A 17,766-nucleotide genomic window follows, 5' to 3' on the forward strand; every position below is an offset into this window, starting at 1 on the left:
TTTATACTATAAAAGAAAAGAAAGAATCCATATCGCTGCTTAATCTGTCATCCCGTGGACTGCTCTACCAGTCAAGATCTGTGCCTGGGCCGAACTGAACTGCTGGATTTATTATATTGAAAATAACATCCATATAAGGCTGGCCACGTGGTCTTGTAGGGAGATACCAACGTTTCAGGGTAACCCTGAAGATGGAGACAGTATGTTTCTCCGAAACGCTGGTACCTACCTACAATTCCACAAGGCTTTAACACCCAGAAGACTAACATTAACATCTTAACCGTCGTCAGAACTTTCAACAAACTGAAGCTAATAATTAAATCAAAATTATATTTATAATCATTCAGTCGTCACATTCACTGATTTCCATGAGATACGAGGTGCGATCGGAAAGTTTCAAGACTGCGCCTATAAAAACCCGTACACTTATCTAAGGTATTAAATTTATCCATTACCCTCGAAGTAGTTCCCCTGGGAGTGAACACAACGATCCCAGCGCCGCTGCCAAGCCTGGAAGCATCCCTGGAAATCTTTCTTTGTCAGCCTGTCAAGCACCATTTGCGATTCTGCCTGAATCTCTTCTATCGTCTCAAATCTCCTTCCCTTTAGCTGAATTTTCATCTTTGGGAAGATGAAGAAGTCACACGGCGAATAAGGAGGATGCGGGATGACGGCCATGGTGTTTGAGGCCAAAAACTGCCGAACTTTGAGGGCGTTGTGCGCTGGCGCGTTGTCATGATGCGTCGCATGTGGAGTTCTTCCTTTAGAATCAGCTGACAGGTCCCATAGCCTATCCCAACAATGTCGCACAAGTCGTTGATGGTACGACGTCGATCTTCGTGAATGGCCTGCCGAATCTTCGTAACATTTTCGGGCGTTGTGCTCGAAGATGGTCGTCCAGAACGCTCGTCATCATCGACAGAGGTTCGGCCATTTTTAAAACGTGAATGCTACACAAAAGTTTGTGCACGACCCATTGCGGACTCCCCAAATGCTTGCTTTAGCATTTCATAGGTTTCCGTAGCCGTTTTGGCGAGTCTTTGGCAAAATTTGATGCACACGCCATTCCGAAATCGCAGGAGGGTCGGTGTAATGCACTACCAAAACGCCCGTAACTAAGAAACAAATGCTAATTGGATGATGCCGGCTGGCACACTGATTCACTATGAATGTAGGCCGCACCCCCTAGCGGCAGAAGCTCGTACTACATCCGGTTCGCCCTCTATTGACACAGTCTTGAAACTTTCCGATCGCACCTCGTACTAGAAATCAGGCTACTTACAACATCTATGATGTGATGCAACGAGATCCCAAACACAACTTTGAGAGGCTCTGATGAATTCTCGGCAGGACGAACTGACGGATCGTAATTCGCCATAAGATAGCGCGTCAGTCTGTATTCCTGCTCGTCTCCTAACACTGGAACAGAGATTTGAGTCCCACAGTTAAACACGCTCATGTTGAAGTCACCGGCTGCACCTTCGGGTGAAATGGCGAGACGCCTAGATGGCCGGATGTGGTAAAGCGAGCAGATGTCTCCGGTATTTTTACCTCAGGAAAATAGTGATTTTTAAGACTTTTTAAGAAGACATTCAACAAACAACGGATAAGGCCTAAAACGAAGAAAGCATTGATGGAATACCTTCACCAAAGACATTCAGGATAAACCTCTACCAATGATTAAAATGGATAAGGCATTCGAACTTATACCTCAGTTTACTGAACGCAAGACCAACTATGTGAACAGGTAGTTGGTTGATTCGGGGGTTTTACATTAACGACGAACGACTGTACTACTTGAATCATGTTTCAATTTGTGGGATGTTCAAACTAAGGCGGATTTGTACAGCTTTGTTGAACAGGAGAGCATTGAAGCGTTCAGTGTGCTGAGCTACAGCAAACTCGATGAAAGTGCACACTGTGTCTGTCTGCCCTTCCCTGTTTTTAGGAACTTAATCAAGTTCTTTGTTTCCATCACCCCAATGCCTGTCCAATCCCAATCATCCGTCCTTAACGTAACAAGTGGATACTTGGCTCTCCATAAACTAATGGAATTGTTCGTGTTTAATCGCTTGAAGCCGAAGCTCGTCTAAATAAGTAATACTTAAAAATTCAATCCGTATTGGAAAGACAACACGCCACCATTACAAGGATCACCTGATTGATGTTGTTTAGGGAAGTAATCGCTGTTTATTCTAATGATCAAACAAAACACATAAATATACTCTGAGGACAAAATTCAAAGCTTTCTCGTGCTTTTACTCAATCCTTCCAGGCAAATTCTGGGATAGTACCTTAAATTGTACCACGACCACTTCATTCAACGTGAAGCACTTAAGCAGACGGCATAATTTTCATTGTAATTTCGGTGACTAGCTACGGGCTGGACGACTGGGGTTTGATCCCCGACGGGGGCAGAGGATTTTTCCTCTAGCCTCTGCGTCCAGACCGGCTCTGGGGCCCACCCATCCTCCTCTACAATGGGTACCGGGGTCCTTTCCCGGGGGTAAAGCCGGCCGGGGCGTGATGCTGACCACTCACCCCCATCTAGTGCCGAGGTCAAGGAAGAGAGGAGCTATACCTCCACTCCCCCCAAGCGCCTACATGGCGTATAGTGGGACAAACTTTACTTTACTTATTGTTCGATAATATAAAGTCTGAGCTACAGATTACGTTGGTAAATAAATAACGATTAATTAAATTAATTTTGATTTTAGACGGAATAGGAAAATAATGGTCACTTCCGTACATTAAATTACATACGTGTACAAACGAACAGGTAGTCGAGTGGGGAAACCATGGGAGGCATTCAACTGTGTTTATGACATACAAAATTATCTTAAGGCAATCTGATGAGAATAACAATCACCTACATCTATGTGAGATTCGAGAACCACCTACAAGACTGCACGGTATCATAATCCATAATACCACAATCTGTCAACACGCGTGCTGAGGGCAAGGACTATCTCAAGCACAGATTTGCGGATTCAAATACTTTTTCCTTCTGTTTGAAATCTACCGTCATTTAACGGTATGGAATCAGGGAATATCTAAAACTGAAGGCGGCGAAGCGTGAAACTGACCACATCACCCATGGCACGTCGTTAACACGGTACAGTTGCTGATGAACTCATTCGCAGAAACATTCTGGTTTCGCGTCTCTCAACACCCACAGGCATACTTCGACGCTTTCTGGTCGTCTGAGCGTATTGGTTCCATTACACACGAAAGACGGCTGTGATATATCTCTGGGTAAAGTCTAAATAATTTATTTAACGACGCTGAAAGTAGCTTAGACTATGTGGCATCGACTGAGTGTGAATAAAATGGAAGTAATCGTGGCCCACTTTAAGACACTGCCAGTATTTTTCTGGAGGGATTAAGAAAAACCACGAAAAACTTTAGCCATTGTAACCGATATCCGGGCTAATATTTAGATATTTGATCCTGGGTTCCCTCTAATATGAAATATAAGTACTTAAAATAAGGGGTTTCAGGAATGTGGGTAGGACCCATTTGTCTCAAGATCGGTTTCAGTGGTGGGCTCCTATGATCTCAATCATGAATCTTCGAGTTCAGAAGGCAGGTAATTTCTAGATCCATACAGAAACTATCAGATCTTTGATCCATGCAGTTCTGAAAGCCTTGTCACACGACTCCACATCGTGATATGCCCAAAACCGATGACTTTAACTCTTTGGGACCTGAGGTTCATCTAGATAGTATTTAATAATTCTGTCCGCACCGCAAAGAAAACACAATACTTCACCATTACAAAGATCAACAGGTTCACGCTGTTTAAGGAAATAATCAATTTTTATTACAAAAATTATACGAAACACATAAATATGTTTAAAATTAATGGTTACTAACTGATATTACAGGTGGGATATGTATTTACCTATGGACTTTAAATATTTAGAAAGGCTCATAAATAATTGTTTTCACTAACACTTCTTGAGAGAAATGAAACAGCATCTCACATTTCTGCGAGGCCATGGCTGTTCATGTTTTATGATGATTTAAAGCAAAGACACGAAAAAGCAATACTTCAGAATCACACTATAGCCTATGCAGATGTGAATACAGAATACATTATTGCTGTTGATGATACCCATTCCATTTCAAAGGAGCTTCTTGCAAGTTCAATCTTACAAATACTCTTGGCGGAAGCTGCTTTGTGATACACGAATGGAAATAACGTCCGTCTGGGAATGAATGCACTCAACTCAGATCGAAGAAAAGAGACTGTGATAGAAAGGCTTTCGAAAATCATGAAACATCTAACTTGTAGTCGCTCAGTCTTAGTCCACGTGGCATATCTTTTGAAATGTTTACACACTGCTGGCGTTATAAGAGAGAAAAGAAATTAGCAAGGGAGTTCAACTTCTGAAATGTCTGAGACGTCCTTAATCAGTCAGGTGCCGCGAAGTGTATCTGTTACAAGCTTATGGAACTTTCAAACGTGTATAGAATCCTATCGGCTTAATAGCTTAAACTTCGTAATTGTTTATTGTCAAAATTGCAATTTTGAACACCCGTACTGAAATTAGAACTGAGTGTTATTTTACAAGATTCTGATAACGTTTCTTGGATAATACATGTAAAGACCCAAATGGCTTATTTTAAACATAACATTTAACTTTTTGTTAGTTTGTAGCCATTTTACAGGGCATATTATCAATATTAAGACTGTAAACGAAGTTAAGTCTTCCAAATAATCATCTGAAATTTAGGCTACACAGTCAATTTACATGTTTGTCTGAGGCGATATTTTACTTGGATGCCTTACAAAAATAATCAAATTTGTGTTTATTAAGTGCACTGACCCGTGTATTTTTTTCTACGTAATTTTTCATTCCGCCCACATTATGTAAGTTCATAGCAACGCTCTGTATACCACCGATTAAATAGCCTCGGGCCCCAAAATTTAAATTTTCATGAACATCTCGATTTTATAGCTATTATAATACACTCACTGCCTATAACGTATGAACAAAGGCCCTTTTATTATTAATACCCTAAATACGTCGCGGTCTGGACTGAACGTTTTCATGGCCCATAGTTTGTTAATCCCTTATCTTGAACGTAATTTACACTACAATACTAGTGTAAGACACTGACTTTCACACTCATAAGAAACAGGTACAATAGTTCGTAATTTTGAACATTTTAACCAAACGGCTTTCAGATAAGAGATCGGAGGATAAACACAGATCCCAAATAACCTAAATAACTGATAAGACCCCGTGAAACATTTCGTAACATTCTAATTATGCCGGAAGCGGGCTCTTGTTAGCATGGTAATGAACCTACGGATGTCATTAAAAAACGGGGAACATTTTGACTAGCTGGATGTACTACACAATTCTCAAGAAAGACAGTACTCCATGGAGTCAGTTGTTACGACACGAACATATTAACGATTTATTACGACTAAAGAATGTGTTACATCAATATCGCTGTTTTTTTCTGGAATTGATCTATCGTTAGTTATTCTAGAATAAGATTAAAACGTTTCGGGAGCTAGCTTTGCTCCCATCTTCAGGTGAAAATACGTAATCCTAATCCCTGGACCGGGGTCCAGGGATTTTCACCATAAGAGATCACAGTCAGGTCGCAAAACGTAGTGTTATTGTTTTAAAATGTGGAACGATGGATCAGGCCCAGAACAACAGCGACACAGAATGCAGATAAATTTAATTAAGGATGGAGAGCGAGCAATGTACAAGCGAATAAGTTGTTAATATCTCTAGCGATGGTCGTGACTATCAGCGTATTGATATGTGGGTGCAAACTGATTACTCAGAACAAGTCTGATGCTGTCTCATAGCGGAACAGCAGAAAGTCATTTCATTCGGCTTCTGAACACGTTGACAAGCCAATATCCAGAGCAGTGGACCCATTTATGGTCTTGGGCCGTAGATTATCAACACGGTGAACTAATTACAGAGATTAGATTGGGTGCTTCTATAGTGAACTTAATTTCCGACAGAGACCTGGAATGTTTCCACCCGGACGAACATGAACTCAACTTAATACATTCACTAAGAAATTAAGAGACAATTAAATTCGAGGCATTTTTGCTTATATTCGGTCCAGAAAACGTTGAATTCCAGTCTGCTATCAAAATGCGTAAAGATTAAATGCAAAAGCATGATTTGTAAGGTGATATTGTTGCGTCATATTGTGATGATTATAATTGTTTATTTTAACCGTCTAATCACAATAAAATATTTTATTAAATATTAAAATATTATTACTATAATTAACATTTAATATTTAATATATATTAAAATATATATTAAAATGATGCACATTCAATGTGATAACAAAGTACAATTGATCTAGAAGAGGATAACTTTCCGATATTTAATGGACATCTGACGAAGGATTGCATTTAGAATATTACATTTAAATTTATATCGATTATACACCTGAAGATGGTTCATTGAAAACCGAAACATGTCGTGAAAATGATGATGCTCTAATGTAAATCGAACATTTCGATAGAAAGAGCATCATTTTAATATATATTTTAATATATTTTAAATATTTTAAATATTAAATGTTAATTATAGTAATAATATTTTAATATTTAATAAAATATTTTATTGTGATTAGATGGTTAAAATAAACAATCATGATTTGTAAACTAAATTTACTGAATTTTAAAATTTATCTTTCAATTTCTTAGGCCAACAGCTAAGAACTGCGATTTTAACTTGAAATCGATTTACATTTTATGGTCAATAACGAAACAATTTCTAAAAGTATTCCTTACATAGCTCATCTTAAAGTCAGAATGAAAGGGGCAATGTTTCTTAGTACCCCCCCCCCCCCTTAGAAGTACCGTATCATCTGCTTACCCCATCACTATATATGATTTTGTAACTAGAAAAAGAAGAGAGACAAGTATTGAACGCTGGCAGTTTCTAACAGACAGCGTCTCCATATCTGTCCGTCAAACTTTTAACGAGATCCACAAACTCGGCAAGACATGTGAGAAAAATCTCTGGTGTGAGGAGGAACGTTTTGAAAACACGAGAGTTGACACTGATGGAACACGAATTCATACACGAACATTATTACATCCTGAAATGTTATATTATCACATTTTTCCTCAAAAAAACACTCATTTTTCACAGTTCACCTCCCCCCCCTACCAACACGTCTGTGTGTCGTAACTCTCATGACAGTTCTAAAGCCACAGACGAAACTAAAATGCCACGAAGATGATAAGTGTATCTTCGAGTTCACAGATATGAATAATGTTTCTATTTTCTCCTAGCTCTGCTCGCTTCAATCAACAAGATGGAGGTAGTATGTTCCTTCGAAACGTTGGTATGTACCTACCTAGAAATCCACGTGGCGTTACTACCCAGAAGACCAACATCGACATCTTCACCGCCGTCAGAACTTCAGCTCTCACAAGAAATTCATTTCCTTTCATAAATTTTTAGTCTGTTCTGCCTTATCACGAGCCAACAGAGCCCTATTCAAGGCCTTAATAAGTACTCCAATCTATTTAAGATTCATCCTCTTTAAGATTATGTCTCTATAGTGGTCCATTTACTTCACGTTTTTGACTAAAATTGCATAATTTTCATCATCCAATTTATAATTTTTCAGACGTTGTCAAATTCGCCAAAGAAACTGATAAAAATACCTCTATATTTCAGTACAATAATTAAAAGATGCCAGCATTTTCATGATGATTCATTTTACTTACTAAGAAAGCGTTAAGTCATGACGTGTACTCCTTTGAAGCGGTTGACTGTTAACAGAAATCGCGGTTTGAATCTTTCGCCGCGTAAAATTTCATTCTGCCCGCCTTTTAGTTTTATCAAAAAGAACTTTCATCCTAAGTACAACCAGACGCTGAACACCCAGTGTTGCCTTGTGTAATATAAACAAAATTAATATAACCTAATACTGGTTTTTAATTTTTTAAGCCAAGAACGTAAATTAAATTTGAATCATCCAGAAAGCAACGCGCAATACATTTTAAATTAAACAGAAACTTTTAAACTGCTACCATTTCAAAGAACAATTACACACTAAGTAGAAAGGACTTTTTCTGCAGGAAAAAATGAGACGATTTTCTGAGAAAATGGATGAGATTAGGATTACTTTCACACTGGAGATCCGGGATTGAAGTACAGATTCTGTTCTTTGTTGTTCCTTGCATTTAAATAAATTTCTCGCGGATACCATTGACCTAAATTCTATTATCCTTATGTACCATGACGTAATTAATACTCCAACATGAACTTCGCCACGAATATTGTTATATCTGGCTATTATTTCAAAACATGTCACTTTAGATGTCCCGTGAGAAGCAAAAGAATTATTATATTACATTATATTCTTTTATATTAAATTATAAATATGCCCAGTCTTCAAACCTATCATGCTATTGTTCACACTGGATGAACGATAAGAGGAGAGTACCAGCAATTTATTTTCTACTGGCGAGGAAGATGCTAGAGTCTGATACAGTAAAAACGTCACAAAATCGAATAAAAAACATAAACTACATGCAGACTGACAAGAGAATAGCCCACCATTTCAAAATTGCGCTTTTCTTAATATTCATGAATATGTTTTACTATTTCACATTTCCCCGTCATTTTTAACGGGTCATTTATTGTAATAAATGTAAATATCTTACGACAAAACATATATCTTTACGGATTACAGGCCTAACTCTGTTTGAAATACTTAATTTATTTTTATTATATATACCTAAGTGCATTTAGACCTTCGTATAAAAATACCCATGCAGAAATTGACATTCTGTCGCTTTTTCCCGCCTTTCACGGAAATGGAAAATTTGCCGCCATATTCACAAGATTCCACCAGCGGACTCGATCTTGAGCCAGATGAATCCAGGCGACAACCTTATACCGCATTTCTTTAAGCTACACTTTAATATTATCCTATCTACGTTAAGGTTTTAAAAAGTAAATTTTACAGCAGCCCTTTATTTTCAGCCCACGACGTCCAGTTTGAAACAAAATAAATTCTGAAGCGCACCTTTAAGTGAGAAAATTAATTAAAATGTTACACAGAACTAGTTTTTACAAAAAATTATAGAAACAAAAACTTTGTATAAAATGTATGTACCGTGTTTAATTTTCTGAATGTTTAAAACCGGAAAACTTGCGAGGTAATTTCGGTTACTTAAGAAACACGTTCTTTTATTTTGATATTTTGTGATTAATTAGAAGATAGATTGAAAATCTTTCCCGTCAAAAATAATTTGTAGAATTCCTGATCAATGTAACAGACGTAATTAAAACCTATGGCTCTGAACCCTTATGAGAAACAAGGAACATACCAACATAAAACTTAAATAAGACGGAACAACCTTTAAAAAAAGATAAACATCGAAATTCACAAATAAATCTTCCAGAAATGCCAGACGCAGGAGATTATCAATGTGAACAGACAGACAAGCGCTAACTGCGTTTGTGCAGTTTAATTCTGGCATTATAAAACTTTGTTTATTTACCAGTTCCTACCAGTGGGTCACTTACCATCTTACAATCAAGAGATGACATATCAGCAGAACTAATAATAATAATATTATCAAAATTTTACAATATAAATTAAATTATTTGTGCAGTTCATCATTTTACTAATCTTGTTTATTCAACATGCTATAAACTTATATATCGACATGCGATCATAAAATTCATATTCCTTATTGAAGGACACATTGCCTCGTACATAACTATTTTAAATTCAATTATAACATCAAGAATTGTGAGATAGTTCTCGAAGAAAAAATAACGCGATACTTAAATGTTCAAATTTCATGTTATGTTATTCCATAAATAAATCTGATTAAAGTTTTTAAGCCTGATTCTTCAATAAGGATCTTTAGGAGCAAGATGGCTGTCTTCTGGGTTGTCGCGTCCGTGTAGTCTGGTAGAAGTTTACTCACGTTTCAGAGATCATTTCTGCCTCAATCATCAGGGCATCAATAGCCCTCATCGTCGGTAAACTTCTAGCAGAATACACGGCTTAACATCCCAGAAGACAGCCAACTTCAGACTCACCGCCGTGAAAACCTCAAATCCTACATCTTTAGGAGCACTTTAAAAATGTAAAATTTACGAAGTTCGAAAAATAAAAACAGCTTATCACCAGATACTTAACAATTTAGGTCCTGTTCATTCACAAGATGCATAAACAAATAAAAATTAGTTTTAAAAAGTTGTTTAATAACTCACCGCCTGTCGCCATGACCACGCAAAGTAAAGCGCAAAGCCCCGTCATATGCTGCAACCACGAGGACACAACCGTCGAGCCCATCTGCCGACGCTATCAGGCGGACGAATGATTATGCTTCATCTCGACGCACTTACAGCGGTGCCAAAAGACCTACCGCGCAGGTCCACGTCCGTCCACTCGACCCTTCCTGGAAATGAGTGCACCTCGCATCTCTATTTATGTTAAAGTTTGTCATGAAGATGGCAGTCTTTTACTCAGAGTTATCAGACGAATTTAATTTCAGTTAAAATTGATCCAATATAAACATTACTTTACTTTAGCAAAAATCGAACTTCACCTGTTTTATAACACAAATTTTTTTTTTTAAAAAATTGGTAGACCACGTACGATATAATTCTTAAACTGAAATGTGTATGAAAACATGTTCTTATGAACACGGAAATAAACCTACGAGTTCCACAAAATACAAGAAATTTCTTTACTGACTAAATCAATATAACATCAAGAAATACTTGTATTATTACTGACTATTAAAGCAGGTGGTTCATCTAGTTACCACCAAGGTTTGAATGGTTAATACACAACGTTCTGCAATTCAAAGCAGATGCTGTAGGAACTGACTCCCAAAGATTAATAAAAGAGAGCAAATTCCTTTGAAAGAATGGTCCGTTTCAGTTACAAGAAATATTACAGCGAACGTGCCTAGAGTCCTTGAAATGGGATGGGTCGGGGGAAGATTATGGTGCCTATAGAATTTGAGATGTGACCGAACGACTGCTAGAATAAATTGAAGAGACATCGTGGGTATGCCACGAGGTAAACCAGCCCACATTCTCGTCAATACGGTATAGGGTAGACGCAGAAGGTAAATGTGAAATACTTGGGAACAACAAATATGCGTGATATTTCAGGTTCTCACGGTTGCGAGTATGGACATGACTGTCTTTTGGGTTATTTCGTCGTGTAGTCTGGTGGAAAGCGAAAAACGTTTCATAGGTGCCTTCTGTCTCCGTCATCAGGGCGATAATTCCTGATTATTGAGGCCGTAAGCACCACTGAAACGTCAGAAAATTTCTACCAGAACAAGAATGAACGTCTCATATTATTGGATATAATAAGGCGTCAGTGTTATTTGTCTGAAGCCCATGTCACAACGGTAACAGTGGATAAACGTTTAATTAATTTAATTTCAGCAGTTTTTTCCTTTCTTTCTGACTAATTTAAATTTATAACACGTTATCTGATGTGGTAACTGAAGTATATACATTTATTTTCATTACAATTCGTTGGAAGGCAAAAAGCTCAGTCACTATACAATTTTATATTTATAAACTACCGTATTAAAAATTTTCGGAGCTTCGGAAAAGGATATTAAAACGCTATCTGAAGACGATGTTGCAGTGGTAACTCGCTTTAAATATTTAACTTAATTTTAAATCAAAAGATGGTAAAACATCTCGTTACTTTTTTATTTATAAATTGCATTGTTGTTTATGTAACGTTTAAATATATATATTAATATATTTTAAATATTTAAATGTTAATTGTAATAATATTTTAATATTTAATAATAATATTTTATTGTGAATAGACTGATAAAAATTGAACAAGAACGTTTAAAAAGTTTAAGAGAATAATATCTTAAAACACTGTCGTTATGGTAACTCAGTTATACATTTAATTTATTTTTAATTTAGCAGATTGCAGGGCAGATCACCTTGTCTTGCAGTTAGAACGGTATAGTGAGACTAACAGAGCCCTAATTGCATCTGAAACGTTAACAGCTCAGAGAAATGTGAGGTAGTATCCAGGGCATTTGCTATTGATGTATATGCCACGGGTCTCGAGACGCGGTTAACCATGAATGATGAATAGGAAGTACTACAGCAGGTCTGTATTCGGCCAACTTATGCAGCTCAAGTTCACCTGACACAGAACGATCTATAGATTATGCATCATGACAGTGAACAAACTTCATGGAACAGATCCCTCCATAACCTAACATTGGTACAAATGATAACACCCGAACGTTCATCACAGTGTTCACAAAAATCTCCAATAGTCTATATCCTGATTCATAATAACTCACTCGACATCTTTGCAATCAGTTTTCACTATAATTCGTTTTAATATTATCCACCCATCTATGTCTAAGTATTACAAGTTTTCTCTGCCATCTCATCTTTCTACAGAATAAGGACACAACACTGGTTTCATGATGGAGATATTGAGCTGGTAACAAAAGTGTCACAGACTGCGAAATATAGTTTTTGTACAACGCACAAAAAAATTGCACTTGTACCAGTAGTATAATTTTCAAAAGCTGCTTAAAAGTTAGAAATTTTAAAATGTTCGTAAGTTTCTCATATCTAGATGACAAGGCAGAATCCTACATGACGATGCAAACAGCTGGGAAAAATGTCATCCACACTTTATCCTATAATTCATCTCAAGTCCTTCTGTACAGCGTCCTCCGCCTTAATGGAGGCTGATGGTGGAATTAGTCCAATTATGAAACTATCACGTTCGTCTTGCATACAGACAGAATTATAGAATAATTCACCCATGTCTTTGTAATGGTGACAAGCCACTCATTTAAACCTTACTTGATTATAGGGAGATTGTGAGTCAAAATTATCCTTGACTGATACGCATATTTACGAAAATAACAAGAATGGAAAGGTACCTTATTTGACTTCGATACGCATGTGAGATTTAAGGTTCTCAAGGCGGTCTAGATAACGATTTTGATTTTCTGGGCTGTGACGCTGTGTGGACTCGTAGGTAATACCAACGTTTTGAAAAAAATAACATATTCTCTCCATTTTCAGGGTATATTTTTTCAATTTCGTACTGAACAATTTTGTACTCCTCTTTGTCGCTATCACTGATTTTCTGCAGATAAAATTCTATTATTGCAAAGCTATCACACGAGATACATTTCACAGAACAAAATAATTCTCTACGTTCCTTTACTGTGCCTCAATTTTATAACTTAAATCTGAGGTTATGTGGTACAATGGTTCCAAAATCATTTTAGCCTTGACGAGAATAAAATTTTTTGAGAATCCAAGCCTATAAAAATGAGTTAACATATAAGAAATTTCATGTTCTCACGGCGGTGATTATGAAGGTGACTGTCTTCTGGTTCTGGAATACTACGCCGTGTAGTCTGGCAAAAGTTGACCAAAGTTTCAGAGGTGCTTACTGCCTGCATCAGGACGAAGAGACTTCGGTCAGTTTGTACCAGACTACACGGCGCAACATCCCAGAAAACATTCATAATCCGGCTAACACATGATTTATTATAAAAATAATTATTTAAGATGTACAAGAAGTACTTTCTCTGTTCAATTTCATGTTTATAATAAAATGAGGTCTTTATTCTAGTCGATTTAAATGTACTGTAAGTACACATCAGGATTCAAACCCAGGAAAGCTCCAGTGTTTTTCCTTGGGAAACACTGTTATAACAGACTATAACCACCAGATGAAATTATCGAATAATAATGCAAACATTCTGAAAGTTAAACCCTGGGACTCTCGAAACAAGACAGAATACAATGAGAGAATCAATTCCGAAAATTCATATTTCGTATAAATTTCTTAAAGAAATTAAAGTTTCCTTAAAAAGTTTCAGGCCCGTACTTTAAAGCCCTTCGAATCTGAACACGTTTTAATGTTAATATTAAATAGTGTTGGACAACATAGGAGAAATATTCAAGCATAAAATTTCATATAGTAAAACTTTCCACTTTCTCGGATAAAAAAACCCTGAAAAACAAGTAATATGTACTTTACTGAAAGGGAAAATGAAGAACGAAAACTTGACAGAAAACTCAATACAACATCACCACAAAAAGAAGTAGATAAGACGTATCAAAAGTAGTGAATGAATATAATTAAATGAGAGTTAAATTATGGGTACACTAAAAGAGTTTTACATTTTGTGTGGAATTCACTCACATCTTCCCTGCGGTTGTAACAACACTGAAAAATTTATATTAATGACTCGATGAAAAAGTTGGATAGCAAAATGAAAATCTCTGGAACAGTCCTACATTATCGATATTCGTAGACCAAAAGATTAGCTTCGGCTTCCAAGGGTTAATATACCATCGGTCTGTGTGTACATTTTACCTTGAAATAAGATTCAAATTGTGTCAATTTATCACAAACATCATTAAAAGTTTAGGCCAACCCTCGTTTCTAGACACTGTTAACCTCATAGTTGACAGTTTCATCCACGAAATACTTTTCCTTCCCTTACATCAACATAATCAGTTTTAAAATACAAATAGGTGATGCTGGAGTTACTCAGCAAGGCACTTAACTAAGTTTTATGATCAAATCTGTACACGCATTTCAGATAAAAGGAATGAAAAAGCTGAACCTATAAAGTTTTCAGAGGAGACGAAAGGGGAAAAATATGGAGAAAGAAATATGGAAAGCTTATTCCGTTTTCCCACCCACGTCCTTTACCGCCCAGCTTCGTTCTTGATTGAACAAGTATTCGTCCCTCTCTACACAAAGTCAGAGCCAGGGGTACGAAACAGCTTTAATGTGGAGTAGAAAATGTAGTTAAACACACAACTTTTTATTAAAATATCTGTTCTCATTTTGATTCTGGGACATTTTTCCATTCCTCAACTTCATCTCATTCTTTTCGCCATGTCCATATCTGATCGAATTGTAAAATTAAAAGGGTTAAGTAACGACCCCCTCCCCCAAATACCTTTATTTATGGTAATCTCATTTTCCGAGAATTCTCCGTCGTGTGTTTGGTCAGAACCGCTCTTGGCGAGTAACAGGAGATGTCCTTTGGTGTACGACCTTTCAAGATCTCTTGCTTCTTGAACACTCGAGTACTCTTCCGTGGTGAAGAGTTCACGATGCTCCAGTTTATGGCGTCACTGATGATTTCCCCCAAGACGGAGAGGAGATTCGCGTTTCTGCACCTTGAAGTTTTGGAGACGGGCAAATCCTCAAGTAGGCACAGCATTGTGTACAACACCCAATTAACACGACTGAGGAATATACGGAAATATGAATTTTAACGTCGGCGGATATGAAGATGACTGTCTTCTATGATGTGTAATCTAGCACACATTGGCCGACGTTTCAGTAGGTGCCAACTACCTCCATCATCAAAGCGATTGCATTACAGAAGATATCTTCTCGGTGACTAGAAATGACTCTTTAGTCGTGACTCGGATGTCACGGACCTGCTTCTGACTCATTTTTTGAACTGTAGTACATGATTTTTGTCGGTTTGCATTTCAAATGCTATACTATCAGTGTAGGGAATTGGAGCAGGCGGAAATTATACGCAATAAATAAAATGTATGGAAATTTTAACAGTAATTCTCTGCTGATTACATGCGGATTGACAGACTTGCAGACAAGTATGTCGAAGCAAACAGGGATATTTATGCTATTATATTTTCTTTTAGAATTCGACTGAAAAGGTGTCTCAGTCGGTCTCATCTTCGCTCTACTCTATGTGAAATTTTATAAAATGCGATAAGCTACAATGTACATAACAAACACACATAAATTATTTACTTTCCTTCTCTATTTTGGTGTCAAATCGTAAACACGACCTAAAAAAAATTGGAAGGTCCCCGATCTCGAGGGTGAAAATAATGAATTCAGATTCAGTGATTTATCGATGTCTGAGACAGACTGCTGCTATTGTCGCCATGGAGTGAGACAATGTCAGTCGAACTGAGTCCTCTGTCCATCCCCCACACCATATACGAGAGAATGTGAGACGGAGGTGGAAATATACTGAAACCACAAATCCCACCCAGATGGACTGACCTGGGCGCCTAACAGCTTGAACCATGCGGCACAACCTTGGATGAAACTTGGTTGTGCCAGGGCCAATGAATTACTATCAGAATCTATAGATCCGACATGACAGAAACTCTGGCGTGTTTTGTGTTTCCACGTTACAAAATTAATTGACTCTCACACACTAAACTTTTCCGCCTTAGAGAGGTTACGTTACCTTTCCAACACTGCTATTTTTACAAATAATATTTATAGAGATTCTTTAACCGAAAACACACAAAATGTAAAAAAAAAAATATATAAATGGACAGAGTTACTGAACTGCATAAACGGATCAAGATTTTTTTTTAAAAAAAAACGAAGCTTGTGGAACGTGAATCATGCAATTTAATTTGTACCCAGTCTGCAAGCTTCGCCATGGTTACGACAGCCCTGTAAATTATTACATCAGTTGCTACAGCTTCTTCGTTCCTGTTTTAGCAGACATCAATATAATATGGGCTTAGTATGGAGTTCACAAAATGTCATAGGGTCTACTAACTCGAAAGGAATGGCAGATGGCAGGGAAATATACTGTAAAGATACATCCAAGGGATAGATCTCTTCCTCATTTAGGCTTACTCCTTTTAAAGAACTCCGTATTGTGCCATGTACCATATCAGAAGGCGAAATTGATATTTGAAAACTTGTATTACAGACATCAAATTGGGTGAATGAGATAGCGCAATATAATATGAAGGGAATACATTACTTGCTATGTCTAAGAATAGATGAGAGATAATATTAAAACGGATATTAAAATTGGTATGTAGCTATAAGTCTACGCGGCGTTACAATCCATAAGACCATCATCGATATTTGTTGTTCAATAAATTTTTTTGTTTTTTTAATAATATTCCATTTTTATGATGGACTAATGCAATTTCTCTTGGGTGTTGATCGGCAAGAAAATGTTTGCATGAAACTTAATACACGAAACCAGTTTCATGTAATTGGATCCTTCTGTGTTTGATCCACCACAGAGGAAACGTAAAAAACATTACATTAAAACTGAAGAAATGGGAACGGGAATTTTGAGTTCGTATGAATAATAAAATCTCATAAATAAAGTTTATTCTAAAGGTTGGATTGACAATCACACAACAAATCTGTGAGCCATAAGTATCATCATTAACGAACTTCTATCAGTGCAAGCCACGCGTCTGAATAAACAGTTCCCTCATCAGTGGTATCTAATCGAAATGCATTGCCATTAATTTGACGAAGCCAATTTCCAAAGCAAAACGGGTCTATCAGATGACTCTTCTTATTTGTAGAGAACAAACGAAGTATGAGAACAGCATGAGAAAGAAATTGAAAGGATTCTGGGCTGTAGGCAAGAGGAGAAAAAACTCCTGAAAACAAGACGAAGGCAGAGTTAAGTTAGTATTGGGTCTGTACAGGGTGCATAATATAACTTTACCCGTTTGTCACAAATTATCACATAAGTCCTGTGTCGTCAACAGTTTCTGTAGTGTTCTGTCTGACGACAGGTCCATATGAACAGGATCCTTCCATCCTTTTCTCGGACTGGGACCTGTTCATATACGTTCTTGGCAGATGATCCAGAAGTGGTTTGCCATTGCCTTCTTCTGTGTGTGTGTGAGTGGAGTAATTGTTGGGATGCCACGGAGGAAAACTCCGTGTTGCCTAGACCACGGCCTTGCCCAACACAAGTTATAAATC

General features: G+C 37.2%; 1 protein-coding gene across 4 annotated transcripts in view; it reads right to left on the reverse strand.

The window, feature by feature from the left end:
- Positions 1-17,766, reverse strand: part of LOC110830519 (neuronal acetylcholine receptor subunit alpha-7) — a 44,251-nt gene that overhangs the window by 22,432 nt on the left and 4,053 nt on the right. For 2 of the 4 annotated variants that reach the window (XM_022065546.2, XM_022065545.2), the window contains exons 3-4: positions 10,245-10,432; positions 1,283-1,419 (exon numbers count right to left, since the gene is read on the reverse strand). The exons of 1 other annotated variant lie outside the window; for it this stretch is intronic. In XM_022065546.2, the coding sequence (XP_021921238.1) occupies positions 1,283-1,419; positions 10,245-10,326 (219 nt within the window). In that variant the 5' untranslated portion in view covers positions 10,327-10,432. The remainder of the gene's footprint in view (positions 1-1,282; positions 1,420-10,244; positions 10,433-17,766) is intronic. One more of the 4 variants, XM_022065547.2, reaches the window with a different exon arrangement.

This window comes from Zootermopsis nevadensis, unplaced genomic scaffold, assembly GCF_977971745.1.
Source record: "Zootermopsis nevadensis isolate Lab colony 2312 unplaced genomic scaffold, Znev_1.0 Znev_ptg000001l, whole genome shotgun sequence".
Classification (NCBI taxonomy): domain Eukaryota; kingdom Metazoa; phylum Arthropoda; class Insecta; order Blattodea; family Termopsidae; genus Zootermopsis; species Zootermopsis nevadensis.